Source organism: Anarrhichthys ocellatus, unplaced genomic scaffold, assembly GCF_004355925.1.
Source record: "Anarrhichthys ocellatus isolate YVR2014 unplaced genomic scaffold, GSC_Weel_1.0 scaffold46, whole genome shotgun sequence".
NCBI classification, from domain to species: domain Eukaryota; kingdom Metazoa; phylum Chordata; class Actinopteri; order Perciformes; family Anarhichadidae; genus Anarrhichthys; species Anarrhichthys ocellatus.
In genome coordinates, this window is record NW_022280076.1 from 480,033 (window position 1) to 497,419 (window position 17,387).

Sequence of the window (17,387 nt, forward strand, 5' to 3'; positions counted from 1 at the left end):
TTTTAATTACTGTGTTCGTAGGCAAGTTGCTGTCTAAGGGCAGACACAACTCCACAAGCCTGCTACTGGTACACCACATTCAAGTAGGCAAGAGCAATGATTGCCTTTCCCTCCAGACAAGAGATGAACGTGACATGAATGAGGCATAAGCAACAAGGTCAAAGTAACTGTTTGGTTATTTTCTGTTTTTCATAGAGGACCGACTCCATAATGTGTTATTCAGACCCACAGAAACATATTTGACCTGCCCACTATACTGTGCCTCCTACTGTGGCAGGCAGAGAGATCCCCAGCCAAACAGAGTAGCTGAAAAAGTATGTACTGTAGATCTATCATTAGGAGGAAAAGGGAAAACGTCAAACCAAAGAACAAATTCATAGTCTACTTGTATGATCAGTGGTCTTGAAAGCATATCACCTCTTTTATCATTCAGGCCCCCCCCCCCCCCCAAAAAAAAAAAAAAAACCCACATTCCATCTTGGGTTTTGACTCATAGTTTAACAACCACAACTTCAGAAAATTGGTATCAGCTCTTTTTCAAAGGCTGACCTGCTGGCACTGCCTTAAAGAGCATCGCTCAGGGCTGTAGGGTTAACATCACATTTATCACTTTTATCTAAATGTCATGTATGAACCTATCAAAAGGAATTTAGCACCATGACAGATCATCAGATGAAAAATGGCCTTTGGATAAAAAAAGAACAAGTTATGGGTTTAAATAGCCAAGTTTTAGACTCCTCTTAGATGTAAAGGATACAATATTAGCCCTAAAACTGCTATAAATGTTATCTTTATGTTTTTTTGTGATTTTTTTTAGTAGTCTCCACAGCGAAGAATGAAAATGCAGCAGCCAAGCTTTTGACGTGTCCACCGAGCAAAAAAAGGCAGCGGAAATTCTGCACTATCCACAAATGCAGACAAGCCACTTTGCTGATGTGGAGATACCAAAGAAGTAAAAACAGCTCAGGGCCTTGAACAAACCAAACCGTGAAGGGAAAACCACTTCCGTGCCTTGTTAGGTTGGTCTCAGCCAACGGGCCAGACTTTTACTTTGTAAGTGAAGGATTTTCTTGGCTGTCAGTAAAATTATCCTGCAAATCAGGCAAATGTTGGCTTGGAATTCATCTCAGAGAGGTGCATGACCTGACCTGACGGGACCTGAGATTCTCTTAAAACTTCAATTCATGCAGGCACTGAATAATGTTGGAAGTATGATTGTGTGACAAAAGCAAACAGTTTCAAAGTAGCATTCCTAGATGGTACCATGTCTGTGTGTCTTTAACATTTGGAGCAGTTTGGTTCCGTCCTCTGGGACACTTTAATGCTAAATCAGGAGAAGTGAAAGCCTCTACCAACACTCAGAGCTTCACTCGCAGTAGACAGATATTTAAGAGAATATCCAGAATTTCAGGGTGTAAACGTAAAAGCAGGGAGGAAGTAGACAGTGTTTAATGTAAACAAGAATTCATTATAGTATCCATGGTCAGTATGTTTATCTGACATAGAAAGGGATTGCAGGGGATAGAATGGACAGCAGTGTTTTTCTATCTTTCTTCCCTCCTCCTACTCAGAGTCCATCAAACAGTCTGAATGTGTGTGTGTGTGTGTGTGTGTGTGTGTGTGTGTGTGTGTGTGTGTTGTGTGTGTATTCTCTCAATGAGTTCCAGACCTGCATCGCCACAAAAAAAAAAAATCCTATCCCCCACTCTCCTGGTAGGGGAGATGTGGGTGGGGTCTTTGGTTGAGGCTTTCTTCCAAACTCTCATAAAGGATTACTTTCAGCAGGATCTTAATCTCCAACTATTTCAAAAGTTGGTCATGCACACCCAAAGCCCTTATTCCAAACAAACTTCATTGCCACTTGTATTTGTAAGAGAGTAATGGAAACTAAAAAGAAGAAACCATTGTTTTGGCCAGTCAGGCTTTACACAAGATGACAATTCAGCCGGGACAAAAGTGCAGCTAAACCAAGAAAACAGCCCATAATGAATGTTATGCATTGTAACCATTTAGTTTTATGATCACAGGTAGAGTATTCTCAGGTGAAATTGGAAGATATGTAATGTTTCCCCCGAAGGCTCCAACAAGACTCTGTATAATTGTCTAGTATGTCTATGGGCTATATGCTTAGTCAGGTGAACGTTTAAAGATCAGATGTAAAATTATTATTTCTTCATTCAGAAAGTTAGTTTAAGGCCAATGGTGGTTGCAGCAGTTTGTTCAGGTTGGTTCTTTTTTTTGTGAAACATATTTTGCTTCTCTCAGTTCATTTACAGCCTGTGAGTGAGTCATTGTTGTCCACATTTTAACCCTTTGCCTGCAAGTGTGTGATGGAGAAGTCAAGAATGAGGTAAAAACACAACACTATACAGCGAGGGGGAAATACAGAGCGATTGAATTGATAATCCAGGAGTTCACTATTCTTTGTGTTTGGTTATGTGCATGTTTTGGCAACATCTTATCATAAGTAGGTCTGCCACAAACAATTAAAGTGTAAGTTTTCTAGATAAGTTGATTAATTTTTTTACCTTCGTCCAACCAACGGTCCAAAAGCCAAAAGGTATTAATATAAATAGGAGAAAGCAGTAAACCCTCAAATTTTTTTGACAAATTACTTAATTTAATATCAAAATAGTTCTTCCTCTGTTCACATTAAACAAGCCACAGTTGTATGCGTATTATGTATGTGTGTGTGAAAAAGCCTTGGGGGACACTGTGTGTTTAACTCTTACCTGGTAGGAAAGGAATGATCCTGCGCTTAGGGTCTTTCTGGCCTCCTTCCACTGGGAATTTGTCCAGCAATTCCATCTGAAACACCACAATCAATTAAGACTTACTTGCCCACAACGCATTTACACTCACATATATATACATAAACATGTCCTTTACATTACACACCACAGGATAGCTGAGGCTGGAGAGGAAGGGTTCACATTTTTACAAATCAGCAGTTCCTACAAGGAATTCGGCCAACAAAGGAAGTCTGCCAATGATTAGGAATGTCCTGAGCAGATGGTATGGTTTTTCCCCCTCTGCTTCATATGTTGTTGCAGCAAAGGGGCTGTTAGCGGCAAGGCACCACTGACATAGTGGAACATTTCTGTTTCTATAATTTTCAAGGCCAGAGAGCAGTGGTTCCTTAGATCTGCTGATCACCACTTCTCTTGATCATTCTTTTCCATCTCTTTAAAACTCCCTCTGTCTTTCGGAGTCAACCCTTTATTTCTACTTCAACACTTTTAGACCATTTGATATAAAGGGACACACCATTTATTCAATTAATGGCTAGATTATTTGATCAGCTTTCGTTAGCAGTGTCAACCAATGGGCCAAAAAGGACCTGCAAGTTTTTGTTCCAACCAAAGACACTATTAGGGTGTTGTCAAAACTAATAACACCACTCTGTAGTGAGTTTTTAGCATACAGTTTCCATCATCAAACCACATTCATTTATCAAAACAGGACATACACAGTCAGTTACAGTGATTCATTTTGTTTCAGTACCAGGTTTTGATACAAACGGCCAGACAAATGAGACAGATGAATGAGTGACAGTCTCATATGTAGACTTCCCCAGTTGAAGTTTGTCAAGCTTTAACTAAAATCGTGGTGACACCACAATGTATGATCTTGCGCCCCAAACTAACAAAAACAGCATTGCATTGTTAAGGATTAAGCCGGTCTATAGTTGCAGTTAGAGCTGGCCCATGTGAAGGCTACTATGACAGGACTATCACATTATGAGATTAGCTGCATTTCTCACTGTGGTCTGTTCAATGTCAACCTGATACAATGATATCTATCAAGGCTGTGCTCCGTGAAGACATTTAAGGGTCACAACTAATTGGCACTCCAGTATTTCACACCAGGGATGATTTTCATCCCCCCCATTGTTAAATATCGCTGTACCTTGACTGGTATGAGATAATCATTTCTAGAATATGCAGCACATGCAATACCCAACAAGAATGTTCTAGAGTTGGCGTCTCGGTATGTTTAGTCTCAATGGCTAACTTTCATTTTTTTTTGCTTTAATTATTCATTAAAGTTCATCGCTGGAGATACAGTAATACAGCATGCATTTGGATGGGCGCTGGGGAAAAAAAGGAAACATGATATATGTTCAAGCATCCAAGAGGATATATGTTTTACAGGTGAATGAATGTCGAAAGATTTTTGTTTTCCCTGCCCCACTTTATTTCTTCACTACCTCTTGCTCATGTTTCTCCATTTGTATAACTTTGAACATGTTGTGCAACAGCCTTATTCCATATACAAGGTAGTTCAACAATCTCATTTGAACCTAATCTTCAAGACCTCCTGTTGAACTATATGAGCCCCCAAATCTTCAAGCATGCCAAGAAATAGACACTGGCTTTAGAATCTGAACCTACTCTCCCACTTCAACTGGCTTTTGTAAGTTATAAGGCCTTACGCTGGCCAAACAATAATAACAAGTATATATATATATATATATATATATATATATATATATATAAAATAAATAATCCAATAACATTCTTAGATTTCATACCTCACAGACACGAGCTTTGGTACTAATTGCATTTCAGAAAACGTGTGAATCTCAAACCAACCGAGGTTGTTATTAATCACAACTTTGTCTTGGATTTGTTTGTAAGAAAAAATTAATTATGAAGGGGGCATGTAAAATACTTTGAATGTCAAGCCAGACACGGTTGCACTTCAATGTCTTGTCTTTGGCTATGACTGCTAAAGCTCAGTTCATTTCCCACTGTGAAACAAAAGACAATAAAAAGAATGGGGGTAGTATAGTGAGCAATGAACCCTCTTTGGTGAGTCAGTCCATTTAGTCTTATTGTTTCTCAAGATACAGCAGAAGGCGAAAAAGGAATTCAGACAAAACAAAGCACTAAACTCACAAAGCAACAATCTACTTGGCTTATCAGTCAGATGCCTCAGCAATGACACAGTACCAACTTAAGAGACACAGCATGAGCAAAGAGACAGGCAGACGGAGGGACAGAGACAAACACAGAAGAGCCAATACCCCACACACTGTAATTGTTCCCATGTGTCTGACTGACTGTGAGTGCAGAGTAGACACACCCAGTCTCTGAGTCTACTCTAAACCTTGTATCTACTCTGTAATCAGAGCCACTCAAACAAGAAAAAGCATCTGGAGAGAGTAAAGACGTCTCTTCAAAATACCAGTTACATCATGCGCCCAACATCAAATATTCATGCTCTACAGGCAGGAGGATGACAGGCCAAGGTGGAACACAGAGAAGTGCCACATGACTTTCCAAGGCTAAATTCTGAAGTATGTTATGTTAAGTAAATTATATCCTGCTGAGTTCATCTCAGTTGGAAGGAAATGCGTGCCACATTAGTACTATAGTAGAAATACATAGAACAATAGCTTAGAAAAATAATTTCAGTCTATGACGGCATCAGCTCTGGATATTCACTATATCTCTGTACTTCATTGTACTACGTCATTGTGTCAGAATATTCAAAACTCAAAAGTTAAGTTTCAACACTTGAAATACAATAAACTTTTTTTCACAATTAATTGACTAAATAAATATATGTGTTGTAAATATGTGTCAATTGGCACACTTCAGTCATTGATTGACTACAGTTAATAAACCTTTCCATCTTCAACATGTCACATTACTAGTCTGGTAATATGCCCAATAATGTGCCACTGTACTGTACACTGTTGTGTACCAAATTCTTGCTGATGCAGAGGCTAACGCAATCTTCTAAGGGGCTGTAATTTGTCTAGTTCATATCTGCTTTAACCACATCATCAAATAAAGGCATAATATAGAAAACATCTGAGACAGACAAGACTTTCTTGAATGAGGGTTCAAAAGGCCAGAGAACAATAGCTGCTCTCTTTGCAACATGCCTATCACAGTAGTCCTCCGATTCTTTTACTTTGTCCACTGTACATTCATGAGGTCATTTTTAACCCTTTGCAGAAACCATATTGTTAATGAAGGCTGAGCTGTTGATACACTTTTTAAGTATTAAGAATAAAAAAATATATTTGTGGCATCCGTAAGCAGGCATGGATAATGGCTGGATGGATGAGTAAATAACATCTATTTATCTTTAATATACAGAAGACCTCAGTGTCCCCGTTTTAATACTAACAGACAGGTTTGATTAATACTACATGCTGATGTTAGCTTATAAACACGTAGGCCAATTTCTAGGGACTTGTGGATGATATTGGTGCCTAGTATTGAAAAGCCTTTAAACATGTACAGTATGTCTGGACTCCTTGTCTCTTTAGACACATATGACACAATTTTTCTAGTTTCATGTAGGCCTACTGTCCCACCATCCCCACACTAATAAGGCACATTTTCCATCCATCCATCAATTATTACACTATACCCACTTCTTCTATTCTTGGTCTATCCATTTTATAGACAATTGCAAATCATGCTGGCTAATCCAAATCAAGATAGCTCAATGACAGCACATTGTTAAAGAACATTATGGTGAAAAACAAAACAGAGCGTGCCCAGCAGTCATAATCAAACACATATGAATAAGCAAGTTATGCTTTAGAACTTTGGTCTTCAATTTTACTAAATTATGAAGAATACAGTCCCAGCAATAGTTCATTTTCATCTGCAGTGGCAAAGGTGATTTCAGTGCATTAAATAGTTTTATACAAAACACTTAACATTATTGTTTTTTTCTTTTAACAATATTCAGTCCACACCATCTAGATCCCGAACACAAATACTGTTAACAGAACTTCAGTAAATTGTGTACCTATCTTTCAGCATTCCCTTAGAAAAAAAACACATGTTGTGAATTATTGTTCCAGGAACAAATGACACTGCTTAAGGATTCACATTTTATTCTGAAAATGGCTGGAAATAACTGTGTACACGAAGGAAATGAGTACATTGTTGCTGCTTGGTGGAATGTGCACAACAGGCAGTCCCATTGCTCTAAGCAAAATAAACTGCCCCCCTTTAAAAACGTTTTGTTACTTGATTACTGCAGATGGAAAATATGTGACAGCTGTGTAGCTCCGGATAAGCAAGAAGCAATGGATTGGATTTTTTCCTACAGCTTTAAAGTAAAACTTTATCCTGTATCCAAAGAGACTGGGAATGCTGGCAGACTAAGCTTGTGAAGTTGAGTGAACACGTGTGCAGCATGGAAACTGTTCTTAGTGACATGGAAATAAAATTGATGACACCGTGGCAAAAAGAAAAAAAGAAAAAGGCTGTACTTTCCATCCTTCTTAAGCAAGAGATCGGTCTATTTGTGTTAACAATTTAACACACTAAAACAGAGAGTGAGAAAAGCACAGGTCTTATATTAAAGTGCTATTTGCACAGTTCGTTCTGATCCTGTCACACCATCACGTCCTGCACTAGTATGCAGAAATGGATGCAAAACTCCCTGAATATTTAGGGGTAGTAGCTACATAGAGACTGTGGTGTGGGGTTCCAGGAAAAAGGTGGGTGACAAGTAGCAGAAACATCTCAGGTGAGAAGAGTGTCCGGATGTTGGTCAAGTATTCTCAGGAAGTGACTGCTGTCAGACATGCAAGATGTCATGCACTAGTCTAAACATGAATGATCTTCTTGTTCCAAACAGTGCATTTGATGTGGTGGAGTTTATTCTTTACTATTTTTGGTTATCACCTCCATTTACAGGTGAATCAATACTTGGCAAGTTATCGCAACAGAACTGGTTTTACAAAAGGCAAAGGAATGCAAATTAGTGATACGATTATTATTATCTAATGACATCTTCTGGACCATTAGGATCACCATCTGCTCCATACAACTTGGTCCAGATATATTGAATAGTAACTAATAATGTGCCATCTGATTATAGAATATGGATATATGGATTGGAACAACAAAGCAGGTCTAGAAAAATACAAATTCCCTTAACAATAGTAGAAATCTTATTGAAGTCACTGAGTGAATAAACAGCCTGTGGTCAGTGTTCCACAGAAAGCACACGTTTCCTTGGTTGAACTACGGCATCAGCTGCTTAGTTCAGCTGTGTTGACAGGATGTGGTGAATAACACTTCCTGTCTGGCTCTGAGGCTTTTGGTACGACCAGTGACCACTTTGTGTACATTGTTTTTTTTTACAGTATCGTATTTTCTCCGTTTATATAAACCGCTCCTGAATCAAAAGAGAAGACATCAGAGAGAATAAGACAGAACAGAGCAGACAGGAAACAGCCAAGATAGGGTGGAAAAAAGCAAAGGAGGATGACATGAGATGAAGAAATGTTAACGAGAGGAGCTGCATGACTCGGTCCTATGTCACTATCCTGGCCAGGCACCTGGGATGACGCATGATGATGTCAAACCACACAAAATAGCTCATCAAAAAGATTAGAAAAACTTTGAATACATTCTACAAACAAAGCTGGCACACAAAACATGTTTAATCTCTGTGTCATATCATTCCAAGTTGCCCCTTTTCTCTAAGAAATACCTTATCTTAAAGTAGCTTATAATATGTCAATGCCAAATCTAACAGGAGATAAGCGATTGGCTTTTAATCTCTCCAGCTGAGTTTATCTATATCTCCCTCACCAGTGAGAGCCCACCCACAGGCTGTCAGCAGGAAGCAGCTTCATGGCATGGCAGGGTGAACACCAGCGGGGAATGCCCCTGCTAAAAATATCTTACATATGCTCATCTGGTTCAATGCCATTGATCCGACACTGTAGGTCTTTAGCAATGCAACTAGCAACTCTGTTTTACAACATAGAGGGATGTTTTAAAGAGGCAACCGGAGAGTTTGTGCTTCCTAGCACATAAATATTTAAAAGTACGGTCAGCGATTGATTCAGAAATCTATTTCATCCGCTGCTAAGATTTTTGGCTTTGAAAACTCACTTACACTCACTTTTTGGAGACAGAAGTATTTGAAGGATTCCCAATCTCCTCCTCTCGCTTAGTCATACCAACAAGGTCTATAAAAGCCTTCATCGTGAGCTAAAAACATCAAAGGTAAAGCAGGGCTACGGCCGAATGATCAAACGGAATTTATTGAATTACCGAAATTGTGAATCTTTCACATTGTGTTGCAATTTTGAAAACAAAGAAATACTTTGAACTCTATATATGTAATTGACAATATCTATGGAAGCCAAAGACAGATGTTCAACCATCCATGCAGCCTGAATTCCAGTCAAAAAGTCGAAGAATCTTAACAGGTCATACATTACTTAATCCAGAAAACCACCACAGACAGACACAAACACACACAGCCCTAAGATCTCCCCTACACATATCTCCTACTACCTTTAGATCAGCCATCGTTCTTGTCTCTTTTAGGAGAACGCAACTTCAATTATGAGGGATTCTACTTCATATTGGAATGCCACAGATAATAATAAAAAAAAGAGTGATGGGGTTTGTGCTTGTGTGAGACGAGTCAAGTTCTTCAACTGTGTTTGACAATAGTTCAACAGGGCAGAGCACAGATGACTTAACACTCCTTTAAAATGTTATCAGTAAAGAGCAAATAGCAGCGTTTTTACGCCAACATGTGTTGATTACACAACAAAAATGAGTGTTCAAAGCTGCACATGGACTTTTACTTTGGCATGGCCTCAACGACAGAAAGGTGCAACGATTAAAAAATACAAAGTGTGCTATGAGCTGATTTATAAGTAAGACTGTTGAGAGCTTTTGAAGCCTTAAGTCAAACTAATGACATTAGTGTTGAAATAGCTGATATACTTCCGGTTAACATGATACTTGCAGCCACGGGAAAAAACACAGTGGAGCATTATAATTCTGGATTTCATTGCTCATACTTTGACCATCCTAATCAATTAAAAGGAATTTAATCTAATTAGGGTTGACAGTATACTTCGCCTAAATTGCCTATGTGCTCATTAAAAGCAGTTGCCTTTCTGGGTTTGCTGGAGTCCATGCTGTCTAAGCTCAGCCTTGGCCAGGGCCTCAGATCCATTACCTTCGAAAGAGGAAGGGAAACCAGGATACTAATGAGATTCCCTCCTTGTGCAACACACACTGCCAGCGTGACGTTCGAGAGTGATTCAGACATGTCTGTGGTCATCAGTGTGGTCGTCGCATTCATCACTGTCCCCTATTAACTTCGTTGGGACATTTTCCGACTCCTCGCGCACAATTTAACCACCAGTGTCATATGGGGTGGAGCAGGGAGAGTTTGGCCTCAAGCCCTACGTCTACAGGGGGACAGTGTTAAATGGAGAGAGTACTTCCAGTCACTTCCTGATCTGTGCTAGTCTTCACTGGTGGAACAGTTAGACCTTGTCACACTCCTTGCTCTCTGAAACATGCAACTGCACACAAAACCACAGAGTAATAAGAAAATCTCAAACCAAGACACACTATCACACAGTTAGAAATGCAAACACGTACTCACCTGGAGGTCAAAGAACTTGCTGTAGCGTCTGAAAATGCTTTCTGTACTGCCATCACTCCAGGACACTTTGATGATGTAAACCTGCAAAAATAAAAGACAAAAATATGTTTAAACTTAAAAAAAACAGCCATTAAAGTCAACCACCTGATAATTGAAATCCCCTGGGGCATCACTCCTGACTCATGGTGCCAGTAATTGGCAGTGCTGTGTATAGGGGAAGCGTGAGGAAAGGCAGACAGCATGCTGTCATCATCCGTTCACATGAACATAATAGGGATATCCGATTATTTCAGTTCCCAGTTCATTTGCATTACTTCCTGCTGAAGAGGAAGTCATTATCCTGCATAGATGCAGCAGATTTGAAAATTACATCTATTCAAAATTGGTGCTCTTTGAGAAACATTGTTGCGGCAGCTATTGCCATAAAGACCTGAGGAGCAAAAGCAGCAATGGAGACGTCAGTTCATGAGTCTGATGTGAAGACTTCAATATGAAAAAAACATACTAAAAATGTCTGCAGACTGTCCCAACACCATTAGAATACAGAGATAAATTGTTGTTATGCTTAGTTAAAAAAAAAATGTACTTCTTGTAGCCAACATTAACATGTGCAGCTGCAAATTTCATCAGTCACATATTAACAACAGTAAAACAGCATAAAGCAATCGAACCAAGAGCACATAGCCTGATCATTGCAGTCTGCAGGCAACAGACACAGTTCTTTATTTTGTCCTCTAAAGAAAAAGAAGAGGGGAGAGGCAGGGAGGTGATTGGAAACTCCCCGGTGGCTGACTGTGTCTGGCTGAATGCTGTTGGCCCCGCTCCCAGACCTTCTCTGGCCTCGCTCCCTCTTTCAGGGCAGTAGAGTCAGATACAGCCATGGATGGACCAACTACTGGAGCTATATAGACCAGCAGGGAGGCTGTCTTCATCAAATAAAAAGAGCTATATGTCACTGTGTGTAAATGTTAACCAATGGAGGGCCATCTACACAATAACATAAACTAGTGACAATTTTCTTCGGGTGTTGTCTCTGGCATCTAATTTATTTGCTTCATTCTCAACATTAAGGAGAGAACCATTATTCAAAAAAGGTTTCCTTTTCCATGCTACAGTCTATAAATGTAATGAAGACAAATAAGCTTTCGAATCTGCAAGTACAACACCTATAATGCCAAATGCGGCTGAGGCCATAGCTCTGAGGAAAACAGGGAAAGCTATAACTTTAGCTATAAAAGCTTCTCATTGAAAGACTAATTCTGGCAATAAAAGGCTCTTATATCTGTAAGTCTCTTAGGAATGTGATTTTTCAGGTGTTATTTTTCCCTTTCTGAATGATAGGTTCAACTCTGATAAGCAGAAGAGCTATAAGCTGCTTTTCGTACAATGAACTGCACCCTAAGGGGTTCTGGAAGATTTAGGGGTGTACGGCCTGCATGTGTAGAGAGAGTACCAGAGGCACAGAACAACATGGGCTGCACCAGAGAGCAAACAGACAGGTGGAGAAGACACGGGACCTCGAGAACTCTGTGTCCTTGACCACTAACACTCACAGCGGTATAAGGTCCGTTGGTCCTTCAAACCGGGCATCATTTTCACATACGAGTGCGAACCAACATATGCACACAGGCGCACACACACAGGCACACACACCATGTACACGGAACTAACACGAACACCTGCTAAGGCCTTGGCAGTGGCTCTCACTGCTGGCCCTCTGAATCATATGATGACATATGTGTTACTTATTAAAAAACGAACCGTGTGCACTTTTCGCAGAATAATTCACCCACATGCATCCCCCAGAATGACGAAAGCTCCGCTGTTCGAGAATTGCAGAAAAGCGAGCAATGGATCTTTGTCTTCTTGACATTCTTGTCTCCCACACAACGTTGCAGTACCAGTGGGGAGTGATTGTTGAAACAGGAGAAATATCCACACATCAACTCTTTTTCCTCCATCTCTCCCTTCTTTTCTCCTGCACCCCCCCCCCCCCAATAAAAACTGTACAATATACTGTACTAAAAAAAACTGGGGTAATAAAACTACAAACGCCACATGACATATGGTTTGTTATGTCTCGGCCCTTCCCTTGCTCAAACATTGCCTTGTGTTCACTGTGATGACCTCAGAAGCTCTACTTCCTGGTTTCCAGTGCCTGTAGTTGTATGTTTTCTCTGAGTAAATTGGAGAGGCTGAGGCATGACAAAGCTGAAATGCTCAATTTAAAGTCTGGGGGATTAGTCTGGATGTTTTGTGGACTGGACTGATTTGTCTATTAAAATGTTTCCTGATGGCACACACGGGGCAGCAGGCATATGAGAAGCACTAGGAATTATTTTTGTTGGACAACAGAGTCTGGTAGAATTAGTACAATACCTATATTCACTTATATGAATGTGATATTAAATTGATGATAGTCACTTGAACGTATGCTGACTCAGACGGGGTCAGAAGTCACATGAGCCACATCCATTTAGGCGCTCCTTGACCTTATCCAAAACAACAGTATTGACTGTAATCCCTCCGAGAAACAGACAAAAGTTTGAGGTTAAAGCTCAAATCCCAAACAAAGAATTGATAATACAGGCGACTACATTTTCTCCAGTCAGGCTCTATTGTAAGATAATGCTTTACTATAAAATCATGAAGAATCGTAACAGTCCACTTGGTCTGGCTGTGTAAACTGTAATTTGATACTCTCTTTGTTTTTACTTCACCCGACAGGAAAAGAGAGAAGAGTCGCAAAATAACCTCGAACTGTTGCTCACTTTAAACAGCACAGCGGTGTTGTTATGATAATAAAAGTCGGCTTACGTAATGTTTGTTCGGATTTCTTCGTTTCTGGACATCTTGCACTATTACTTCTTGCACTGTGCGCCGTGGCATGTTGTCCTCTTCTTTACGCCTCCGTTAAAACAGGAAAAAAACTGAATCCCCGGTTGGGTTTTACGAGCGATCAAACCCGGTTGAGAAAGTTTGCACGGAGACGCTTCTTTGTCATCCGCGCCGCTCAGACCCGTTTCCTCTAAATGCAACAAATGCTATTTTCCCGTAAATCTGACTACGTCAAATGTCCTGTCCTGCGTTCCGCCGTTTAGAAGCCAGAAGTTAACAGTCGGTCTGTTCTTCGTTTCCCCTCGTCGTGCGCCTTGTCCCGTCCCGCTGACGGCTCCAACCAAACTCCCAGCCTATCCCAGCTCGCCCACTCCCACTCGAGCAACTGGGACGCTTCAGAATGCTCCATGGACCAACCCCTCCAACGTCAGAGCAGACCACAGGCTGCGGGACCACTCAGCCGCCGGTTCAATCTATGCACTTGAAGCTGTCAACGAGACTGCATGTATCAATGTCATTAATCCACAAAATACACAGATTTCAAGAGTGAAATAAATATTTTATACTGAAGAAAAAATAATTATTAAAATCTTTGAGGGCGCAGACAAACGCAGCATCCTTCCGGGCACTTGAGCAAGATACATTGTTTTTTTCTGAACTAATTTGACTGAGTTATTTCAGCATACTCTAGCTATATGCCATCTGTTGCATTCTTTAAGAGCACAGAAACCTTTTTTTGTCAGGTGACACATAACCTAATGTAACCCAAACCATGTCTGAAGAACTTCATGGACACCAAATGTGTTCATTTGAATATTATGAACTAATCAACTAGTTATATAATTTCACACACCTGAACTCAAATGTTCAGTCAAACCGTCAGGTCACAGTGGACTGGTGGACAGCGTCGGCGCTGGTTCTGACCTGTGTTTTGGTATAATTTGGTTGGACAATGGTTGCAGCACTTAATTTGTGCCATACATCAAGCCTTAATTTTCCTGGGACATTGTCCCAGGTGGCAGACAGATTTGCATGGTAAAAGCAAAGAAACTTGTCTGTTGCCACTTTAAACTTAACCTATAAAACTTCACCAAGGTCTTCTCTCCTCATTTGCTAGTTATTTCACACTCTCCACAACCTGTGGTGTTCAGGTGTTATGGATGGCAGTATGTACATAGGATCTTTTTTTTTTTGCCAAATCATAATTTCTATTTATTTAGATAAGTTGAGCTACTCACAATCTTTCCAGGCACCCTCTGGACTGAAGTAGGTTAACCCATAGCATAGGCAGACAAGTATCCCTGGTTGGTAGGCCAATACAAAAGACAGCCCAGGTTAAAGTGTCTAAAGCTATTATGTTGTTTGTTGCACACACTCTTACTCAATATGAAAATGTCTAAAAGGAAATAACATACAGGTACATTCCAAGTTTCATGATAATTGGACAAACGTCTGTTAACAGTATGTATGGCTTATTTTATAATTTGCACACGTGTACTTATAGTTGCACTATTGCTTGTGCATATAACATTATCTGCTTTTCAACCTAAATCCACCAAATTGCTGAGAGGAACTGTTGAGCTTGACTCACTGAGATTGCAACACATGATACTACCATGTGTTTATGTTGTTAATAGTTCTGTATCAGTCATGAGGTTATGGGATGGGTTAAACTGGAAGTGTGCTAATTTTGTTCCAGGAAAGTGCTTTGTAAGTAGAAAGTTGTCATTGTTCCTTCCAATTAATATCTCAGAGTTATGTTGCAATTTATAGTTTTAGATTTAACTGTTGTTATTTTGCAAGTAAGTACAAAAAACAAGAACAACAACGTTGACACTTTTATATACAGGTTTAAAAATAAAGAGCTGATGACCAAGGTTGAGATTTGACAGTTTTGTTGCTAAACAGCCCCATCTTTTGGTGTGTTGTACTCATTACAGTTAGACTGTATCTGTGGCAGTTCTCCCCAACTTGCAAAAACACAGGCCTTGCTATACAATTACAGCTGATTGATAATGATGGGTGCATTATAGGGGGATGTTGGGAGTCCGAATTGTCATAGCAAGTAAGTATTGAGAATATTTAACTTTGTTTCTTTTACAGACCAGTCATGATATTATGTGACTCCCAATTTGAACTTATCACATCCTACATTGTACTTCCTACTGGGGTCGTAGAAATTAAAAAACATTCGAATCAATAGCAGAAATTAACTTAAGTCTTAATTGCATCATTCCAATGGGCCTTTAACAAGATTACGTTAAAGGGGTACGACTCCATGTTTAGGGATGGAAAAAAATGTCAAGCGAACTTTATAAGAATAAACATGGCATTCAGTGGAAAGATGCTAATAATACAAAACATGTCAAGAAAAATGTAGAAAAGGAGATAGGGGATCATCAGTCACACAGAAGTTCTCCATCAAAGACTGATGTGGTTAAATTGCCGGCATTAGGGGAAAACATGATTTAGTTCTCATAATGTGAGACAATACTGAAATACTGTCATTAGATCGATCATTGTTTTGTGCGGCTATATTCTATAAAGAATACATAATTAAGACTGTTGAATAATAGGCCATATTTTAAAGAGTGTATAAGATAAATACATTCTTATTGATGGCTGTTCTGGAAATATTCTGGAAAATTGTGACTTAGCACATATTAGATGAGATCATGCTTCATTTAAATATATAAATCTACATTTTCAGAAAACTTATAATGTAAAACCAATTGTCTTAATGTTCTATAAGTAATCAATTGGGGAACTTTCATAGCAACATCTATTAGTTATTTTTTTACCCCATTCCCCTGGGTTGTCTCCCCTATGAATTCCTGTTATTAAATTGTAAACGATGTGTACAAATGTATATTACACCTGTGTCAATGAAAATGTTATGTCCACCCAAGAAATATAATGTAGATATAATAGATATAATGTGGAGACAGCTGGCTTTTAATTGCTCATTTGTCATTTCAAATGGATCAATGTAGGCTCAGGTCTTACCATCTCCCTCTCACCATTCTCTTGACAAAAACATGCAAGCTGCCAACTTAGAAACAAACAACCTAAAAGTAGGCTAGCCCAAAACACAACACCATCATTAAGAGCTACAAGCTCCTAATGATCACCGTCTCAGCATTTATGTGGGTATCATGGCGAGGTAATGCGTCTCTGTGATCTCTAATCATGTCTGTGTTTTACCCTGAGATGAAAGGAGCTGACAGTACATGTGTCCTGATAATGCAGTTCAATCAGGGGTAGAGGCAGGATGAGGACTAATGATGTCTACGCATCACTCCAGCGCCTTATCAACTCAGGATGCTCTCAAAATACACACACTCATGTATACACCGGCACACATATACTGTACATTGCAAAAGCATGCATTGCTCCGCTGCCAGGCTCCACCCACACAAACACACAAACGCTGATGCACTGCTTTGTTCTGTAATGACGCCTTAGTGGGGGTCATTACTCATAAACAGCCTTTGATGGGGTTTCACATGCAGCTGGGTCCTGGTGTTAGAGGCAACCAAGAGTTCAATGGAGTCCCAGCCCCCCCCTCTCCAACACCTTGACTAATCCCACTAAATCACTCCTTTTCATTCCCACCGAACGCCTCCGCCATAATAACCTAACACCACCTTTGCCCTAGCCATGGCCCCCCCGTACACTATAGATTACAGGAATTTACTTGCAGGGGTAACAATACAAGATTACATTGGCTTAATAAACTCTGCTTATTTATGAGCATTTCTGCTGTAGCAAATATCAGAATAAATTCAATATGTAATTTCTAGAGAACTGAGCTGATCTGCCCAGCGATTTTTAGCCATGCTAGCTACGTGGCACTAGGGATGGCAACGTCAGTCAGTTGGTTGGTCCACCAATTTTATCCCGACTGAAATAATTCAACAACAATTGAATGGATTGCCATGAAATTTGGTACAGATATCCTTATTGCCCAGGGGATGACCAAATGACTTTGGTGAGTCCCTGGATTTTCCTCTAGCTTTTATTATAATCTAAAATGGTGATTAATAATCTCCAGAAGTGTCTTTCCCTTGCTGCACTGACTTTCAAGTACTGTATTGACATCTTGTCCTCCTTACTATTATTGAGAAATTTGAGCCCATTAT

The 17,387-nt window shown here is 39.8% G+C and overlaps 1 protein-coding gene across 4 annotated transcripts in view; it reads right to left on the bottom strand.

Moving 5' to 3' along the window:
- Positions 1 to 13,601, bottom strand: part of sh3pxd2b (SH3 and PX domains 2B) — a 34,204-nt gene extending 20,603 nt beyond the window's left edge. For 3 of the 4 annotated variants that reach the window (XM_031869301.1, XM_031869299.1, XM_031869297.1), the window contains exons 1-3: positions 13,225 to 13,600; positions 10,408 to 10,488; positions 2,733 to 2,808 (exon numbers count right to left, since the gene is read on the bottom strand). In XM_031869301.1, coding sequence (XP_031725161.1) covers positions 2,733 to 2,808; positions 10,408 to 10,488; positions 13,225 to 13,296 — 229 coding nt within the window. In that variant the 5' untranslated portion in view covers positions 13,297 to 13,600. Of the gene's footprint in view, positions 1 to 2,732; positions 2,809 to 10,407; positions 10,489 to 13,224 lie in introns of all 4 variants that reach the window. The other variant, XM_031869300.1, reaches the window with a different exon arrangement.
- Between the last annotated feature and the right edge of the window lie 3,786 nt (positions 13,602 to 17,387).